General features: G+C 37.0%; 1 protein-coding gene across 2 annotated transcripts in view; it reads right to left on the bottom strand.

Annotated features, from left to right (window-relative positions):
* Positions 1-908: 908 nt before the first annotated feature.
* Positions 909-20,646, bottom strand: part of ELOVL4 (ELOVL fatty acid elongase 4) — a 38,292-nt gene continuing 18,554 nt past the window's right edge. For both annotated transcript variants that reach the window (XM_063389526.1, XM_063389527.1), the window contains exons 2-6: positions 18,792-18,979; positions 15,437-15,517; positions 8,566-8,737; positions 6,221-6,348; positions 909-5,716 (exon numbers count right to left, since the gene is read on the bottom strand). In XM_063389526.1, the coding sequence (XP_063245596.1) occupies positions 5,441-5,716; positions 6,221-6,348; positions 8,566-8,737; positions 15,437-15,517; positions 18,792-18,979 (845 nt within the window). In that variant the 3' untranslated portion in view covers positions 909-5,440. The remainder of the gene's footprint in view (positions 5,717-6,220; positions 6,349-8,565; positions 8,738-15,436; positions 15,518-18,791; positions 18,980-20,646) is intronic.

The following is a 20,646-nucleotide window of genomic DNA, read 5'->3' on the forward strand; positions in this document are numbered from 1 at the left end:
CACCAAACCCCAATTCCCCAGATGTTAAGAAGCAAGTGATACAAAAAAGAAAATGGAACATCAGAGGATCCAGCCTGTTCTATCCAAGGATCTGATGAATCTGATTTGATCACGTTGTTATTTTTAATTACTGGTGGGGAATAGAGTTATAAGAAAGATGCCTGCAGAGAAAGCCTACCCCAGCACATGTTAATGATCTAAGGGATGAATCTCTGAACACTTGCTGTATTTTCTGATTTCAGGCAGGATGTAAGCAGTGGGTTGAAGCAATAGCTGAGAATGGTGCAAGACATAATTGACCACACCGTATTTCGCTATGATGGCAGACTTGATTCTCTAACACTGGATATCCGGAGTAGCTATGTGCACTGAGGTTCTAGGAATGCAGCATGGGTGGAACTTGATGTTATAAGGTTGATTACAGAGATCATACTTGGCAGGCAATGGAGAAACTTACTGTACCCAGCACATGTAACCATGAATTGCACCTAATGCCAAAAGTGCTCCAGATTCTCCGGGATGAGAGACTTCATTAACACCACACAGTGTCCAGCAAAAGCTAAACTTCATGGCTAATTGTATTCCTAATAGTTAACACTTGCAACACCAAATAAGGAAACTTAGGAGATTTTTTTTTGTTTGTTTTAAGTGGGCATCCTATTTTCAATCAATTCCCTAAGGGTGACCTCAAAGCCACTCTGCTATTATCTGGGGACAATATTCAAAATTAGGAAGTTCCTGTTACCTTAAAATGGGAGGATTTCACAAAAATGGTTTTCTCAAACTTTGGGCAACAAAACAGACCACATCACATGATCTGCACAACACTAAAATTAGCAGGCATCTTGAAGCAAGATGGGACACAGAAGAACATACTAGGGAATGTATAAAATCAAACTCAAACAGCATGAAAAAAGTAATGTTTATTTTTAATGTTTACAAAAGCATGAACACCTTATGCAAAAGCAGCACCCTGAACCATACATTTCCCTCAGTCCTCCTGGGATATTGGCAGAAAGCAAGTATTTTCTCTGCTCTTTAGTGCTCAGCATACCCTGCTGAGGTAAATGGGAACCAACTCACTCATTTCCTTGGAGCTCCCTCTGCTCACATTAGCAAAGGGGCCGGCGCATCAGACTGCAGTGCAATGAGATCTCACATGGGTGTCTTGCTTTAGGTATCAAATTAGACTGGTCTGTGTTTCTAACCAAGATAAATGCACTATCCAGATAGTTAATTAGCTCCCCATTCTCTTCAATTTCAACTGAAATAGATCTCATTTTAAATGACTCTCAGCCCATACTAGCTTCATGCAAAGTTTAACTTTATGCACCATGAACAGTTTTATTCAAGTTTTTAAGAGATAGCTAGTGCTTGTAAGCTATTTTAGGACTGAGCTCTTGCATCACAAAAGCTACTTGTCCTTTCTTACCTCCCTTCCCAGCACATGCAGTTCAAGTGTTTACTCTGAAGAAATGTGCCCTTAGGTTAACCTGAAAAAAATGTGCAGCATTTTCATTTTACCTTCACCTTTTTCTCCTGATCTGGAGCTGGAAGTAATTGATGGTCCTGTAATCAAATAGGCAACGCTTTTGGTCTTACAGAGAAACATTTGTTTAATGGTAGGACTCAGTCATCTTAACGGTCTTCTCCAACCTAAATAGTTTCATGACTCTATGATTTATTTTAGAAGTTTTCTGTTAAACAGAGAATATGATTGCAATGATTTCAAAGACTCACCTGGAGCAAGTTACTCATACTAAAATGATCCCTTACTATAATACAGCATAATTCCCCAGCTACCCTGAGTTGAGATCCCTCCCCTCAGAATCTACAACTGATGCCTCAAAATATTTATTACACTGGTAGAAATGGCTCTGTCTTGTCTGCCATCCTATGTCTAAAATGACTAACAAATACTAGTTATGTTTGCAAGACTGATATTGATCTGTGAAACGAAAACCGCTTCATTTTACTGCTGGAGCTGTAGGAATCATTCTATTAGCTCCTGCCAATTTCACATTCAAGAAATATAATTTACTTCACATATATTGAAAGAATCTGCTAAGAACTCATACATATATACACACACATACACTATGTATGTGTACACATATATACACACATGTATAATAATTTGTATTTAATTTTACACTGAAAAAGTGCTAAAATAATCCAACAACTGTCACTGCTAGAGATGAGGCTAAATGAAATAGTAGTACTTATATGGCATCAAATATTTAGAGATTCTGGTCCAAGAGCTTCAGAACTCTTAGCAAAAAAATACCATTTGTTGGCAAAAAAAAAAAGAAGTTTCAAATAGTTTGAATTTAATTTTTCGATAAATTAAAAGGATTTAGAAGAACAAAACCCCAATAACCCTGTAAAGAATAATTGTACTGCAAAAGATTGTATAGTTTGAATTTCAGTACTGTGTATAGAAAATACACATATTTATACATACTTTCATGGCAAATTCTTAAGGTTCCTTAGACTCAAAGATGACTAATGAATCTCTCAGTATTTCACATGTGCATTATTGCCTCATATTTTGAAAAACAAAAAGCTGTACAAGTTCAGCCCTGTATTCTATGAGTCTGGCTGCATAGTCAGAAACAGAAATATTGCACTCAAGACCATGCCTACAAAAATGCACATTTAATAAGGCCATTATATTCAAGATTGTAATGGGACTTCAATTACACGAACAATCAAGTATATCATAAATAGACCTAGGAAGTCATACTGCAAAAGATGTATCCAAAACAGCAGTGTTTCAGTAATTTAATAACTGAGGGTTTTTCTTTCCCATGAAATGGCAATCTCTCAAACTGGTTTTATGCACAGGGCCAGACAACATGATGTGTCTGTACACATGTATTCTTACAATGAGTTTTTTCATGTTTTTTCAGAATTTAACAATTACTCCAGAATTTGACAGTAGGCTTCTACTCAAGTTCCGTCAACAAGGTTCAAGTTGCAATCAACTTTAATCCACTTCTATGCATGATGAGGGGAAAAAAATTTTGACTTCCAGTTATTTAAATATTTACCATCATGCAAGACATTATTCTTAACTCGGAAAGTGGAGCAAAGACACAATTGAACCTGTACTGGAATACTCATGGGTCTGCTGTTTCAGAGCTAGATCACATTAAGAGAATCAGTTTAGCTGATCTGGCTTATTGAATGAATGACAGAGCAAACAACCGATTTAAGAGAATTCAAGGAAAGATACAGATTTAGAAGTTAGCTGCCCAAACCCCATGGCAAATAGAAAGAAGCTACCCTTTAATCAAAGTGGGGTAAATGACATTGAAATTACAGCAGTGTAACTGTATTCACACCAGTCACTACCTTGGAGTAGCAGGTGTGCTGTAAATCTGCTTTGTAGTTATTTACTCCTTAGCCATTCCAAATTTACTGAGTCAGCCTGCATTTTGACTTGGTTAGGGCAGTGGCATTTGTCCAGGAAGGAAGGGTAGATCACCATCCCTCTTCCCCATGCCACACTGCATAAATACACAGTTATACAAATCCAAAAAGCATCATTACAAAGGTTGGAAGAATCAGAAGACACAGTAGATAAACTTAATGGTCACATGCATTTGGGGTTCAGCAGAGACAGTTTTTCTCAATTCTATATTCTGCCCCAAAATCCACAGTGGTGGTGATTAGGGATGAACCACCTTCCAGCTGAACCAACTCCAGCATTAGGAATTACTTTTTAATACGACAGACTATATCCAGAACTCTTTTTCCTAGGACTCGTTTTCTGGGTTTAATTTTTTTTTTAGAGAAAAGACAAACCTGAGACACAGAATATGTGACCTGCTTGAATATTATAAACAGTCAATGGATGATTGAGATGCAAAAATCTATTAAACATGTCACTCACTTCACACTCACCATTCCATGTACTCTTTCTGCACCAATGGTGCCACTTGCCAGATATATGCTTGTTGCTACCTCTGGATATGTTTTTGACCAGAGCTGGGGGGGAATATATTTGGACAGTAACAATGAAGCTCTTGCAGTAAAGGCCAAGGACCACAGTAATTCAGGATATAGTTTCTAATTCCACCCATCTTCTAATCATTGCATGCTAAGCTGCTCAAAATGTATTTCTTAGTAATCACATTACTCAGAAGGAGTATAAATTTTTCCATATTTTCTTCACAAAAAGAATAGTAAAAAGTCTTTTATGTAATATGTAAATGAAAATCCATCTAAAAGTTTCTACTTATTTTAGCAGTTTTGAGTTATAATGGTGGCCTGTCTATCAGCAATAGTTTATCTGCAAGTGTCTAACAAATTGAGTTTTGACAGGTATCAAGCAATAGCAACATTTCCAACGTTTTATGTTTGCTGTATTCAGTACTTTTAAACTGAATTCTCTCTCCCAATAAAGTGATGGTTGGTCTTGTAGTTAGCATGACTACCCATGCACACCAGATTTCTAAATGGAATGACATGCTGTTTTCTCTCCACCATAGCATTATCTTACCATTTTGAATATCAGTCAGCGCCATAGATTTAATGCAGGTCACGGACAACAAGCCTATTTTTACTTGCTTGCTTCAACCAATATATTCATTCATATTTACACATTCTTAAAATGTATTCTTGACTTTGCTCTACTAAAAGTACCACTCCAAAATTTCAGTTTACATTAAAATGATTACTTGATCAAAGGATACCGCCAAAAATCCCTTTTACTCCCACAGGGAAACACATGTTCTCCTGAATTAGTTTTAACGGATATTTATATTAGAGGACTCCATATTTCAGAAACCAGTTATTTAATGCTCAATATTCTTTTCAGCAGATGAAGAGGTAGGTATATTTCCACACAAGAAAAAATAATAAAACAAAAACCAAACTGTAACAGATACTCAAATCAAGTAATGTCTGAAAAGTCAAACACTGTTCTGACAGCACATATTTTGTCTGAAGGTACTCTCCAAGGAGGACAAGAAAAGTTGCGCATTCTGATTAGATAATACGTCATAATTTGAAATTTAATAATTTTCTGGAAAGAAAGCACAAGTATTCAAATGCTACTTCCTTCCCCTCCCTCCCACCCCCACCCCAAAAAATGTGGGTGCCTGTATCAATGGTAGTATTAACTGCCTGTATCAATGGTAGTATTAACTTTTGGACTGCTAAACATGGGACCAGCTGCAATTCTTCCTTACATTCACCAACACCAGCAGTCTACAAGTTTACACAGAGACCATATGCATGATAATTACATAATTACAATAGAAATTCAACTTTAGTGTTGTTCTTAAAACAATCTTCATAAATAATGAAAATATCTGTGTTCTAGCTCTTCAGTAACCTAAGGTTAATTGGTACAGATAGTGTTTTTTTTCTTCCTTTTATAAACCAAACTGGAGGTTCCTCACTGCCAACAATGGTTAAGGCCTGGATCAAGTTACTCTCCTTTTGCTTTTCCCTTTTTCTGCTTTTTTCCATTTTCCACCACCGCATTATTTTCTGGTTTGCTTACTCCATTTGCAACAGCACCATTTGCTATTTTGCCATTCTTTACAGGTTCCTTGGGCAGCTTATATGTCCGATAGTAGAAGTTACCAAACAGGAAAATGAAGGTGATAGCATAGAAAATGACACCCCAGTGCATCCATTTAGGGAAAGGACAATCAATATAAATAGACAAGGCTGTGTGGCCAATAGTCACATGGAACTGCACCTGAAAGACAGAAAATGTAGAATCAAAACCATCTGGATATATTCTGTAGGACTGAGTGCATCAATTTATACCAATTGATTAAGTAATGAAAACTGCTGAATTGGGACGTGCTAGGGAAGCTGTATTTGGCTGTCACATTCATGCAGGCACATCTATGCTATCAGGAACATCAAATTTATTGTAGTATCTGGCATCAGTTTTCATAAACAGGAAAATGAGAAGATAATAAGCTATCAGGATTTTCTCTATATTTTGAACACGTTTTTGTTATTCAGTTGAAACAATCACCAAGGAAGCATTACACTTTAACTCATACAACTCTTATCTATGCTGTGGGGTTTTTTCAAAGTTGAATAAATGCTTCCATCTCCAGGAACTATTCTAATTGAGGAGTGTCAGGTAGAGAAGATCTTTTGGAAGGAGCAGCATCTGACCCAAACCTCCGCAAATGCAAATCCATGCAGAGGCAATGCCTTTTATCCCAAAATGAGGAATTTTACTTACCAATTGCAATATGGTCAAATATCGTTTCCACCACAGGTACTTCTGAAATTTAGGGCCACAAGCTGCTAATCCATAATACATGTACATAATGACATGAATAAATGCATTCATTTGAGCTCCGAAAAAAGCTGTCCAGGAACAGAAAGGAAGAGCATAATGTAATTTTGGAAAAAGAGGATTCTTTTCTAGTACTATTTGTATCATTGCTTCTAATAGTAAAAATTGCAGAGCACAGGACATGTCAGGATTCCATCTCCAAAATACTGAATAGTATAATACAGACCTGGCTGTCAACATGTGGTGACACTAACAGATGTTAATGCAAGTAGTATGTCACATCTTCCATGTAACTACTTATGCCAAAGCTTTTTATGTCTGTGACCTTATAAAGGTCACAGACATAAGTGACATCTATTCCACATTAGTTGTAATGTAAGTGCAACTGCTTTTCTAAAGGATTGTTAAAAGTTTTATTTGACAATAAAGTACAAAGTACCAGGCTCTGAACTTAAATCTATTAAACTGTGTTTAAAAGCAAAAGGTTCACTTCTCAGCAAGAAATCAAGAAACTCACATGGAAGTCTGATTAAATAGGCCAAAAAAAAGCCTGTACAAAACAAAATTTGACTCGTGTTTGTAAGAATTTTAAGGCATTGTCAGGTGAGTTTGTCTAAATGAATAATCTTTAGTTTCTTTATTTGTTTTAAAATATCCAGCATTCTTAAATATGTCAGTGCATAATATAACACTTTCCAGAATGATCCACCTTAGATCCATGTTGACAGTTTCATTTGCATTAAGATCTCTCTGCTTTGTCAAGATTAGCAGCCATTTAACAGAAACAGGTTATATCTTGTCAAGGTATTCTTACACTGACAGAGAGGCTCAAAAATGCTCTAATGGATAAGATTAGGGCAATACAGACAATAGCTGCTGACATCAAACAGCTCAGATGCCCGTGTGGTCTGGACCCAGTTGTTCAAACAGGGTGTAGTTTATAATAGACCTGTCTATGTAAGCAATGTGCTATCAGCTAGAAAACAGAAGAACACAGATCTGTCCACATTTATGCAGTGGTGCTACACAAATGCAGAAAAGCAACTGCTTTTCCTTTTGCAGGCTCTAGGGGAACTAAGAGGCAGTGCTAGAACACCAAAACTTGAAAGAAATTTGGAAATAGTTGCAACTGTTGCATTAAAAATTGCTGACATTTAGCATGAAAATTCTAAAAAGGCAACAAGGGAGTGGGCCTTTTGAGATACCCAGGGAATTTCTAAGCAAGACTCCAAGTAACTACAATCTCCAATAATCTTATTTTATAGGTGCAGTTGCAAAGAAAGATAATGAAACATCTGGTTAAGTACCTGCTTCCTGCACATTACGTGAGAGAAATTAAAAGGTAGTCACAGACACTAAATTTAAATATTTCTTCTTTGCAAAGTAAGTGGCCACTCAGTACAAAATATCTATAGTAAATGGGAGCATAAACCCCTCAGGCACTAAATATTAGTGTGGTTCAAAAAAACCAAAAGCAAAACACCAAAACCAAAGTATTGCTTTGGTGTTCACAATAAGGTATTTCGTGTTTACTATATGATATTTTCAGTGTTGCAAACCTACAAAGCAAACATCAAACGAAACAGAGCATTTTCCCTGTACTCTCAGCTCAGCTCTGCAGAGCTTTCAGTTTGAGAGAGACAAGGCCAAACAACAAGAATAAGAATACAATGTAGGCAATGAAGGGTGTGGCAAGTGCAACAAACAATAACAAAATTATATGATGGAGGCATTAGAAAGGAAGCAAAGGGGAAAAAAAGGCTGATAATTTAGACTTGTGTCAGTATGAATAGGTTTTAAACGTAAATTGACAGATTTATTGGCTCACCTCCAAGGGAAGGTTTCAGAATTTTATACATGCCTCTTTATAAAAATAAAAGCTAACACCAAATTAATACACAATGCCAAAATAACATCTCCATTGACTTCATTAAATTTGCACACAGAATGTGGCCCACAATTGGATTTTGCAGCTCTCTGTATCTGCAAAAATTAAAGTTAAGCAAGACACACTCATCTTTCTGTTTCACACAGATACAGATACTTTCCAAGGCAGAACTTCAGGCTTGCAATTGATGCCCATGAGGAAAAGAAAAGAAGTTTTGCAATTCATTAGATTATTGCCCTGCTATCTTTTCCTCCCCCATGTTTCTCACAGAGGGAGACTGTATGCATTAATAAACAGTTTTGTATAAAGTCAAGTCTCTAAAATTTTCTTCTATTGCTCCCAAACAATAATAATTCTCCCTTCTGCCCAGTCAAAAGCATATGAGAGGAAGGGAACTCACCTTGTCCACCTGCAACCCACTTAATACCAATCCACCACAAGGTGAACATGGTGAAATGGTGATAGACATGAAGGAAACTAATTTGGTTAAATTTCTTCCTCAGGATGAAGAATACTGTATCCAAATATTCAATTCCTTTAGAGACATAATACCACCATAAAGCAGCAGCTATCTGCAATGAAAAACAGAGAATACATAAGTTTTAGTGATTCCAAGCCAAATGGAATAAAGTTCTCACCATCTATCTGTAAGATAGCAGGATACTTCTTCCTTCCCTAAATCCTGGTTAAATGTTGAGGTGAAGTCAAACATTTGACAGTATAAGAACAACAAAAAAATACTCCTTTCATGTATTCTGGACATGGAAGAAGATTATGGAAGAAGATTATTCAGAGCCTATTGCTCACAAATCACATCTGTAAAAAAGAACTGATATAGTTAGAAGCTTTGCCATGTCTGAACTGTTTACCAGTTAAACACAAGGGGTTTGTGTCCTCATTCTCTCCTAAGCTTTGCAGAAGAAGTCTCCTACAGGGCTTCCCCTTCTAATGAGGCAGCACTTTGATGTGGTCAGAACAACGAGGCAGAAACACTATGATAAAATGAAGTTGCAAAGGTGAAGCCTTCAGTACCACAGGCAGATGGGTGGAAAGATATCAAAAAAGTTAGATGCAGTACAGATTTCACATTCCTTATAGCAATATTCCCTCAGCTTCTTCTGGCCTGCTCAGTAATTCCCTCTGTAAAGCAACATTCCCCCAGTGGCTCTCTGCTATTCAGGGAGTAGGAAAAAAGAGACCACAAGAGCCATAAAAACTGAACAAATATAATCCATCTACTCAATAGGGAAGTGCTACACACCCCAAATTTTTTTTCTGATCCACCCATCACAGCGCATTTTGCCCAGGATGCAACATAAACAGGGCTTCCTGCTGAAATTAGGATATTGTCAAAGCAAGTAAAGCACAGAAGCTCTGTGTAGCAATATGCTAATGCTATGATATGGGAGTATGGTGGTGGTAGGGACTCCCTCCCAGATCCCAAAACATAGCAACAAGTTTAGTTTTGGCACTGCAAGTCATCTAGCTTGTTATGCAAGGGTGGGACCAGATGGTGACTCACACAGAGAGTGGAAAAAAAAAAAAAGAGTTGGAATTGGTACCACCAGCAAGGAGAGCAGGCAATGTCACAACACACCTATTTGTAAGAAGTTGGCTTTCTCTTTCAGGACTCAGCTGATGGTAAACCAGACTTTCTTAACTTAACATGGTGTGAAACAACCCCACCACCCCCTCAGTCCCCAGGGAAGACAGGAGAAAAAGGAGTTAACACAGAGTAGCTTCCCTTCTCAACTACACACATACTTTTAGGTGAGATAAAGGGGAATCACAAAGAGCTGTAGATAGCAATGCTATAACACTGCATGGTGTTTTCTTCCACCTCTCCAAACCAGTGGGAAAGGACAACATCTCTTTACAGATTAAGTTCGTCATAGCCGTAACTGGTCTGGTGAAGAATTTAGGAGAAATAACAGCAGAAGCAAAAATGCAGCATAGGAGAAGAGTGCTGCATATCTGCATTGCAGGCTCTGCAGTTGCCCAGAGGGACTGCACATCTTACTGATGCCAAACTGCAGCCGTCTATGTATCCATTAATGAACATCCTTCTCAATCTCTGGATGTGATTTAGCCCACTTCAGGTCTTGGGAAGAGGAGGCAGATTTTTTCACTTTTATACAAAGACATATTAATATCTAAAGCTGAAGAGAGGCTTAATGACAGAAAAGTGACTCCCACAGATCTTGGAGTTCCCAGGCACACAGGCAAGCTGCAAGAATCATACATACATACATATATGTATATATATATATATATATATATATATATATATATATATATATGCGCATGTATTGCTCAATACCCAGTACTGCTTCTGGGACAAGTAGCCAGGTATTTAATAACACCCACATCAAGATTTGTCTCACACCCAATGGGTTAGCATAACAGTCCAGCATCTTTTACAGGGCTTTGCTAAAGTTGCATCTCTTAAATAAATTAAGATAAGCATCTTTTCATAAGTTAAGAATAAACACTTTGTACTGTATATCCATAAAATGACAATACAGCACTGCAATAATTTAGCTTTTTGGAGGTCCCCCCTTCAAAGTAATTTTTAGAGAACCAGTAGGTCAGCTACAAGCAAACTGCCATAAAATCTTTTATAAAGTAAATTGACATTTTTGTTAATGAAATAGGGGAACAATAAGCCAAATAGCCAATAAACAAATAGCCAATTTACTGTGACACAGAGCAAAATATAAAAATTCTATATAAAAATAATTCTTATACCCAAAGTGCCACAAGTACAGTATACATTCTTGGACAAGTCACATAACACATCTCATTGCTTTTCTTTTGAATTCCACCTAGCAGAGAAATAATTACAGTCCATGGGTAAAAACAATCTGAACTTTTGATCAAAATGTTTCCCATTACTTAAGAAAAACAACAGGATTCTTTGAAGGATTATACCTGCTGATTTTGTGTTCCTGTAGATTTTTTTGCCTGTCAGCTTCTTTGCTCTCTTAGAATCATCAAATTTTCTACCATTTACTCTCAAACCTGATAGGTTTTGTCTATTTATGATTTATTTCAGTACTTCCAGTGACTTCTGCAGCAGTTTTCATCATTAGCTTATAGAAAAAAATGAAACACATGTCATTTGCCTGAGGCCATGCATAAAATCAGTGAAAAAGGGCAGAAATAGAGGAGAGCAATACACCAATATGTAAGCTATGTCAGGAGCAGGTGGCTACTATTAAACTTCTTTTGCAAAGCATCAGAAATCATGACCTAACCTGTAGCCTTTGGACACTGCATGCAAGAAAGATTTAGTTGAAAAGAAAAGGAACAATACTGTAATTGTAATGAACAATACTAGTCACAACTATATATTTTCTGGTAATTTTCATATGTACCAATCTAATCTGAAAACACCAGATGGCACTGAAAGATTACATTATAGCCTAGGATTAAGGGGGTCAACAAGAGGTCCAATCCCATGTTCTCTGCCTGCTGCAGGGTTTTTGACTGGAGGCCTGTTTTATTACAGGACTCTGTTTCTGCTCCACTCTTCCCCATTTTGGGTTGGAGACATTTATCTATGAAGGGGTATGAAGGGACAAGTACTTTTTGGAAGGTCACAGCAACGTGAAAAATTAAAGTAGCTTTTATAGTGAACACTTTTCCCTCTTTCAGTTATAGAATTTTGTTTACAGAACTTATGAAGTCAAGTTTACTGAAGTTTATATTACATCTTTTTCATAAGAGGAAACCACTCAAGCTCTAGACATAAATGCTAACACGGCAGATTACAATTACAGTACAGAAAACAATCACTGCTTGGCTTCATGATTTCAATCAGCACACTTAAAATAAGAACTAATTCACACAGCTCCATACTCCCAATTCTTCAGAAATGCTAATAAAAGAGATGGACTTTGACCTGGGAAACAAGGACACACAAATGTAAGCAGAGGGGGAAATGACTCCTCACAGACACCGGCATACATTACACTCGACAGCGTTATGAAATCGTTCACCTCAAATACTGAACCTCCCAAAGGAGTACTACAAAGCATGGATTTAACATCTCAGCCCTTTGCACTTATTATTTTGACTCTTAAGCTATAACCAAAAAAGGTTTTGCAAGATATATCTGTAGATGCCTCTAAATACTTTCTTAGAGGTTTGTTCCCCCTTTATCTTTCTTGTCTACTATGAACATTTTATTTTTTTCATAACAAAACCACTCAACTTCCTGTCAGCAGTCAGCACAGTGGCTACCTACTACATTCATGAGATAAGTCCTTCACAAAGGAGTTTATTACAGCAAATATTTCTGCAACTGGGGAATTTAATTTTCATTCCTGCTTGCTTCAGTTGTCCATTGATTCTTGTAGAACAGCCAGGGGAGACCAAATGAGAATAACATGTCTACGTAGGTTCAAAACAGTAAGCAGGAGGACCAGCTTCTTCAAATTTTGTGTAAACTTCCTACACAATTAACCACCAATGAAAACTACAAGATCGATAAAGTTGAAGAAAATATACACACAAATACATGGAAAAATATTCCCCTAAAACCTGGCAAAACCAAAGAGACTGTGTCTGAGGAGGTACAAAAAATTGTACTAAAATTGTACAGGGGAAGTGCCACCACATGCCCTCACACTGTTCCCTTAGAATCACTGGCTTACTGTCTTGACACATGATGTGGGTTGGAGAGGCAGAGAAAAACACCCTCTGGTGTCCAGGATAGCCAAATTTTTTGGGAGTGGGGGCAACTGTTTTCTGGGAGCTCTCTGTACTCTCTTGAAGGACAAAGGATGATTTCTTGACCCCTTATTTTGATCAAGAGCTTTACACAAGGTGGCCACTCAATGTGATGGCAATATCACGGCAGCACATTCCCAAAAAGCCAGAAATAGAGGCCCTACCAAGGCTCCTGTGTTGCCATTTAGACTGCTATATACAATTAGTTTCACATTTCTCAATATTTGTTCCAAATATCAAAGCCCCAAAATAAAGTCATATGTGAAGCTCTGCTTTTCAGTGCATGTTCCATAATGCCTTCTGGGCTCAGTGCTGCTTCCATGTGAGTTAGTCCCAGTCCTCTTTATCTGAGCAACACAGGATTTATTTACTCATCCCCTTGCAAATATGGTCATTGCATTTGTAATTGATTCTACTCTTGCAGTGCAGCATTTCTCTGCAGAGCAAACCTGGTGCCAACAAATGCTAGACATTTAGTATCTAGGGTGTGAGAGATGTACTAAAATGCAATCAGTTCTATACTCAAAACTGCAAAAACGTTTTAAAATTGCTTTGCAGGTTTATATAATGAAAAATGATGGTGAAAGAAATATGGAAGTGGTTTGGATTGGTTTTTTTGGGTTTTTTTGTTTGTTTTTTGTTTGTTTGGTTTTTTTTTTTTATTATTATTATTATTATTATTTTTGGGGGGGCTTTGGGTGTTTTTTTTTTTTCTTTTTTCTTTTGGTCTGACAGTATTAAAAATCAGCATACCTTCTAAATCCAGAGCATGATACACTGTAAAGCAGGACAGAACTGTATCCCAGAATCCTCAGTTAGACAAGGCACACTTGTGGAAAGTGTAATATTCTACTTGCAACTTATTTACCTAAACTGAGAATTCATTCAAAAGAACTACCAGGAAATGATCAAGATAAGAATCTTGACTGATAGCATACTATAGAGTTGCTGCAGCAACTTGAGAGGACTCCATTTTCTTTCCTTCCTCAACTCCCTCAGCTGCAAACTGAACATGCTACAACTTTAAACTTCAGCGATAAGTTTTATGCAAACCCACAAATATGGGAAATAATTTTGAAAAATTAAAAAAAAGAATAAAAAGTCAGGAAGTCAAAAGAGTATATATTGCTAGAGCAAGCCTTCCTTTCTGGACAAATTATATAGTACAAATACATTATTCAGGTCATTTTGCTTTTTTTTCATTGTATAATAATGTCATGCTCATGATAAGAAACAAAATGGATGATAATTCTTTTGAGCAGGTCTGACTCCTCCACTGCCTCCCACAAACAAGTGCACCTGACAGTGAGGCTATGAAAGAGAGTACTGCTTGTATATAGTACATATGTACTGATATAAAAATTCATATGTACAAATACATATGTACAAATACATATGTAATATAAAAATTCTTTCAATACATACCACACCAGTTCTCAATGTCATTCAGCTAAGTACAGGGGCATTCTATTTTGCTTATTTATTAAAAACCCAAAACCTGTCCAGCACCTGCTATACTTTGCTAGAGTTTGTTTTTCAACAAAATTTTTAACAGAATCATTCCAGTGGCTGACATAGTGGGAGCACTGTATTGGGAAAGGTGAAAGATTGGCAGCTACAATAAGGCAAATAAAAATCCACACACAGAGCTGCTCTGCAATATCAGATATTATAAATAAGGTGTAAGACTCAAACCTTTCATTCTCACTTCCACCCCTGCCACATGCACAAGCTTTTGACTAACACTATCCATGAACAGCCACCTCACAGATAAACATTTTTCAAACTACTATAAATATAATGCATATTTTCACAGCATTTTCAGGAACATGTCCTAATCTGTACATGAAACTTGCAACTACAGCTGAGAGATTCTCAAGTGTCAGCTCTGCTGTGGAAGATAAGGTTTAGTATATATGAGCTAATCAACAGCATTACAAAAATGAACAAGGATCTGCACTTGGCTTTTAATTTGGGTGTTTTCCAAAACTCAGATATTTGAAATCTAAGATTATACAATGAATTGTACTGATAATACCTTTGCCAAAGGCCAGCAAGACCTCATAAAGCCAAACATGGGTAAAAGAGACAAAGAGTTGCCTCACCAGTGTGGGTGAAGTGGAACCACCAGATAAGATGACAGACCTCACTTGCTTTGATCTAGCAAGAACACACCACCTTTCCTGTGGTTACCCTGGTATCCCAAACTTCAGCAAATCTAGGAACCAAAGTGTGTACACAAGGTTTACCCTGGACTGCACAACTGTGGATGAAGCCAAGGATGGTGTCTTCAAGCCTTCCCTTACTTGTAGCAGTCAGATAGATGGAAGTTAGCACAAATCTGCTGATGCACTTTGATTAAACCTGCTACGTACGATGCAGTCAAACCTGAAGTGGCCTGTGAGGATGTAACAGGATGCAGTCATGGCTGACAGCAGCTGTGGAAACACTGTTTGCAGAAAAGGCTTAAACCACCATGTGTAAAGGTGCTTTATATTACACACATTCATATACAAGTACAAAAAAGAAATACTCACCCTAACTTCATAAACATTATCTGAGTAATCCACAGTCTGGCAGACATAGCTGTACCCTCGAGCTCTTGATGACAAGAACAACTGAAAATATTAAAGTCATACATGAGAGGAAATATAATACACAAAGCACATTTATAACAATTATCAGCAAATTTCTTGCTACACCAGACTTACCTGAACAGAAATACTTAAAATATGCTTATTAGTCCTGAGAATACTATCAAAGAAAGCAAATATTTAGTACTAATAACCCATTGTTACAGACTTAATTATTTTTTATCGTTAATTAAAAAGAAAGTACTCATTTTCCCCTGCATGTATCTGCCCAGATAATTAGATCCTTGTACAACAAATTCCAGTATGACCTTAAGCTATTTGGACACAAATATTCTTTCTGATGGCTCTAGCTTCAGAAACAGAAAATACCTAATTGCTTTCACTATAATTGACAGCAATGCTATTCCCAGTATGGATTCAAGAGAACACTATTCAAGAGACAGGGATTAGATAATTTGGATCTACAATTCTTAAAACAGTATAACAATGAAAATCCAGAACGTCCCCATCCCCCCCGTCACCCCCCACCTTTGAACAGTCAAAGCTGAATATCCACTAAATACAGTGGGGGGGGGAAGATGGAGAAAAGTTCCCCATTTTGTGCCAACAAAAACGGCCTAAAGCAATTGCAGTGATTCTGTAGGGCCTCTCCAAACTAAGGACATTGCAAAAACCTGGACAGGAGAAGATAAAATTGATATTTGAGCAAGTTCCCATTGGAAAGAAGTACACTTGTCCATAGCTGTAATAATACAAGTAATACTTCTAATCTTGACATTCATAAATGTTATGAGCCAAGAATGTTTAAAGCCAAGTAATCCCAGTCTATTAAGGATCAAAGAGAGACAGCAGTGAAGCAGACACAAACTGGGGTGATAGAAAAAGTTCTCAAAAAATCCTGACATGGAAAGGCACTGACTGCTCTTACCACTAACTTGACTTCCATCTTATTTAGACTGAACTTGAGTACACTTTGGGGTCTCACCTTGCACACAGCACCAGGAGTGCAGTCAAATGCAAAAACAAGTGTTATACATGAAAAAGAACAACACACCAAATCTTATGAACCTCTGGACTTATTTGCTGCACGTATGTAAAAGGAGGTAAATGAAAGAACTGTCCACAGAAATTATCCTAGAAAAGAAACTGAACTACTGCATATCTAAGACCATTTACAAACTACTGTAACTAACTGGAACTCCAGTGTGGTCCCACACAGGCACAAGCACATCCAGTAATAATAGAGAAGAACAGGGAAAGTTTACTTTGCACTGTTACAGAAACCAAGCAATCTCTACTGTGACCTACTGGCAGTAAAGGCAGTAAAGGCAGTAAATTGACTTCACCAGACTGCCCTGAAGTAGAATAAGAAATTCATGATTTTGTGGCAAAGTAGGGTCTATTCCATTGTGACTTCTGTATGTTTTAAGCAAAATCTGCTCCAAATTGGGACCTGAATTTGAATTCAGTGTATGAGTCCTGCACTAGGCTCACAGTGCTTTATGACTTACTATTCAACATATGCTACCACAGATGAACAAAAGAGCTTGCCCTCAGGATGGTTATTTAAATAACTTTTAAAGGCATTTCAGATTCAAATCCTGTTCTTAGCAGTGTCTGGAAACTTTACAATTGCTCACAAAATATAAACACTATCATTTTACTTGTAACAATTGCATTAACACTTGTGAACACTTGTGAACACTTGTAATTGTGAATTACAATTGTGGCACAGTGTATTGTAAACTTCAGGAACAGAAATTGCCTTGTTACAGGGAACAACTGAAACTTGAACACCTTCCTCTTATCAGGCTCTACAATCAAGAAAAGACACTTGCTGCAAGTGCTGTATCCACTGCCTTAACATCACTGAATAACAACCTACCATTAGGAGAGAGCAGGAAACTAGAACCTCTGTGTATGAAGTTATGAGCTTTCAACATATCAACAGTGTATTTGCAGTCCCACTCATTTTTATGTTAATTCAGTGACTTGGAAATGCTACAAACACATATCCTATAAGGAACATAGATCTGAAAATCATTTGACAGCAAGATTGGTATAATTCAGCTTACGGATAAAACAAACAAGTTTCAACGAATATGTGAAAAAGACAGGAATGGCAGTAACATTGCAGAATTAATTTCAGGAGTTTCAGTTTTAGTCTGCCAATATGATTGGATTTAATCTCTTCCTTCAACTATGCTTTCATGTCAGCATTCAATTCTTTTGTACCTGTTGCACTTTATTACTTAGCTGGACAGTCCAAGAAAATGATTTAGATAAAATTATGATTGAGGCGTGATGGCTAGAATTTTAGTAAACCATGTCTTAAAGAGAGGCTGAAATAATTTCATGATTAATGATTTTACACTAGGAGTTCTGAGAAAGGGTCAAAATGCAGATCATCATCAGATATGCCATTTTTTTTCTTGGCAAAAGTATGGAATAGACCAGATAGTTCTGCAATGCTGTAATTTTAACTGCTCTGTTTATTTGCTTACTTCTGGAAGCAGATTTTGCAAATCTATGATCAGAAGTCTTCCAGGAAGACAACTCCTGATCCACACAAGCACTCACAGCAGCATAAACTGAGCATCAGCCATATTTATACAGCTACCCTTGAACAATAATTACCAAACTGTTAAGTAATCCCAGTTAGCTACTGCTCCACAGCTGACCCACTGTTCCTATTGTAACTATTCATTTCCTCTGTCCAGAAAATCCAACAAAGGAAAAATTCAGCAACACTGAAATTTTTTACAAGCAACACACTGAGAACATTGCAAACCAAATATTAGATGCCTGTATCCTTTTATTTATATTTAAAGATATAGTTCACTTTAATTTTATTCTTAAAGACAACTTACTGACAAGATACTCACTACAGACAATGGACATTTGAATTTCTTAACATTATAAACACATTGAAAGGGTAAACAAGCAGCTCAATTTCTAACAAGATACATTCTGATACCCTTTAGGATTATTAAGATGGAAAAAAAAGTGTCAGTTACAGGTGTTAAATCTACAGATTTTATTCTCTCCAGTATTTAGACTAGTATAAATCTAAGAAGAACTTGGAATACCTCAAATTCTCTCTATAGAGTCATTTAGTGCAATTATTCTCAAACAGAAACTACCTATTTATAGAAATACTCACCTCAAAGGCAAATTCATCTTTAAACATCTGTGCAAAACATTCACTCTCAACAGACATCAAGAATATGCAACATCATTTTCATTTCAACATCCTCGAACTTAGGAAGAATTCCCTCTTACAAAAGGGCATACACACCTCTTTGAAAATGAAGAAGTTGAGCAGAACCATTCCAAAGTTGTAAACGACCAACAGGAAGCGTAACTGGAAGGGCTCTCTCGTCTTCATCCATTTGGGGCCCAGCCAGACGGTGAGGAGATAAATAGTGCTTATAGTCAGTGTTGGAAATGGAGACTGCATCAAGGGCCAATCATCAACACGTTTGTCTGGGGAAGTGAAGCAAACACAAGAAGTCAACAAGGTCTGAATAAAACATATTCCATCACCCCTTTAAGCATTGAATTTGTTAAGTGTTATTTTCTCCTGGAATAGCTGCATCAGATAGTAGAAACACAATGCACTCATTCTTTCTAGGAAGGTTAAAGAAAATAGTTTTTAAAAAAACCCACTATATCACATTACCTCACAGAGAGATTCATTATGTCATTCAAGCTCTATTGTCCAGTTCTACAATCCAAAACAATAAAGCAAACAATCACATGAGCCCAAACAAATCAACCCACTAATCACCCCAAACAAATTTTGCTTATGAGGAATAGTGAGTGCAGTGGCAGTATAACCACATATTCAACACCATTGCAAATGAAAGATACAAAAATTTGGCAAAATACTGATAAAACTCGTAGCTTTTATTAGTTTAAAATTAGGCACTAGAAAGTCTCCTATTAATTTTATATAGGTTGTATGATGATAACCTTTGCTTTTTGATGTAGGTCAGTCTCATGTTTCAGAGAGAATACTAACAATGTTACCAGAAAACAACCAAATTAAAAAGTTCTAAAGGGATGGTTCTAGTCAATCTGTGCTGTCATATGAGAAACAAAGGTTTCATTTACACTCTCCATCACTCACAGGATCCAGTTACATTACACATATTTCAGAGCTGAGAATATGCTATGTTAAATTCTGGATCAGTATGAAAAAAACAGTCTTAGCCTGATGAACCAGTGACATCTAGGATTAGAAGATAGCTCTGCTAGAGCAGGGAAGTGAGACTGCAGTGACACCTCCTTACTTAGTGCCGGAGTTGTCCCCTGTGTCATGTGTCCCCCCTGCTCTGAAGGTTAATATCAAGTTGTAGCAAGAGATAAAAGGTAACTACTTCGTAACTATCAGAACTTCAGACACTGCACAGCTCTGTGATACTACCTGGATTATTTTCCAAATGCTTAGGCCAGTTACAGTTCATATGGAAATCACATCACAGGGCTCCTTGGGCAGCTCAAACATCTGAAACACCTGCCTTCAGTCAAGTGTGGGTAAACTCACAAATGCAGCTGCCCAGAGATTTACCTGGAGGACAAGTTTCTTTTAGAGAACTCTAAGTCACACACCATGAAAAATCCCTATAATTAATTAATTCAATATTTATATCTATATTATATATAAAAATCCCTATAATTAATTCCTGATCCCAGGCATATAACCAGCAAATTAGAAAACCCTTCTTATCAAGAAAATGAGGAAAGTACAGAACAGTGCTGTCATTACTTCTCCTACACTCCTTTCTTGTTTCCTTTGTTGTACTTCAGGCCATAAATTAGAACCTAATTTGAGGAACACATTTCATGAGACCCTCTATTTCTAATAAACAACAAGTACTGTGATCTAAAGAAAGAGAGCATGCAGAACACAGATTCTTCTTACTTCCAGATGATTTAACAATAACTGAGCTGCACATTCCAAGATGCTAGAAGGCCTACAAAGAAATGGAAAATAAGAAAGAGAAGCCTAACTGCTTCCATTATAGTTGTTAATACCAGAAGAGAATATTCATCCTAATGCATAGAAACTTCAAGAAAGGACACTGATGCTGCCAGAATGATGGGATTCAGCCCGGTGGCCACAACCACCAAAAGAAGCCAAGAGCAAG

This window comes from Prinia subflava, chromosome 2 (assembly GCF_021018805.1).
Source record: "Prinia subflava isolate CZ2003 ecotype Zambia chromosome 2, Cam_Psub_1.2, whole genome shotgun sequence".
Taxonomy (NCBI): Eukaryota; Metazoa; Chordata; class Aves; order Passeriformes; family Cisticolidae; genus Prinia; species Prinia subflava.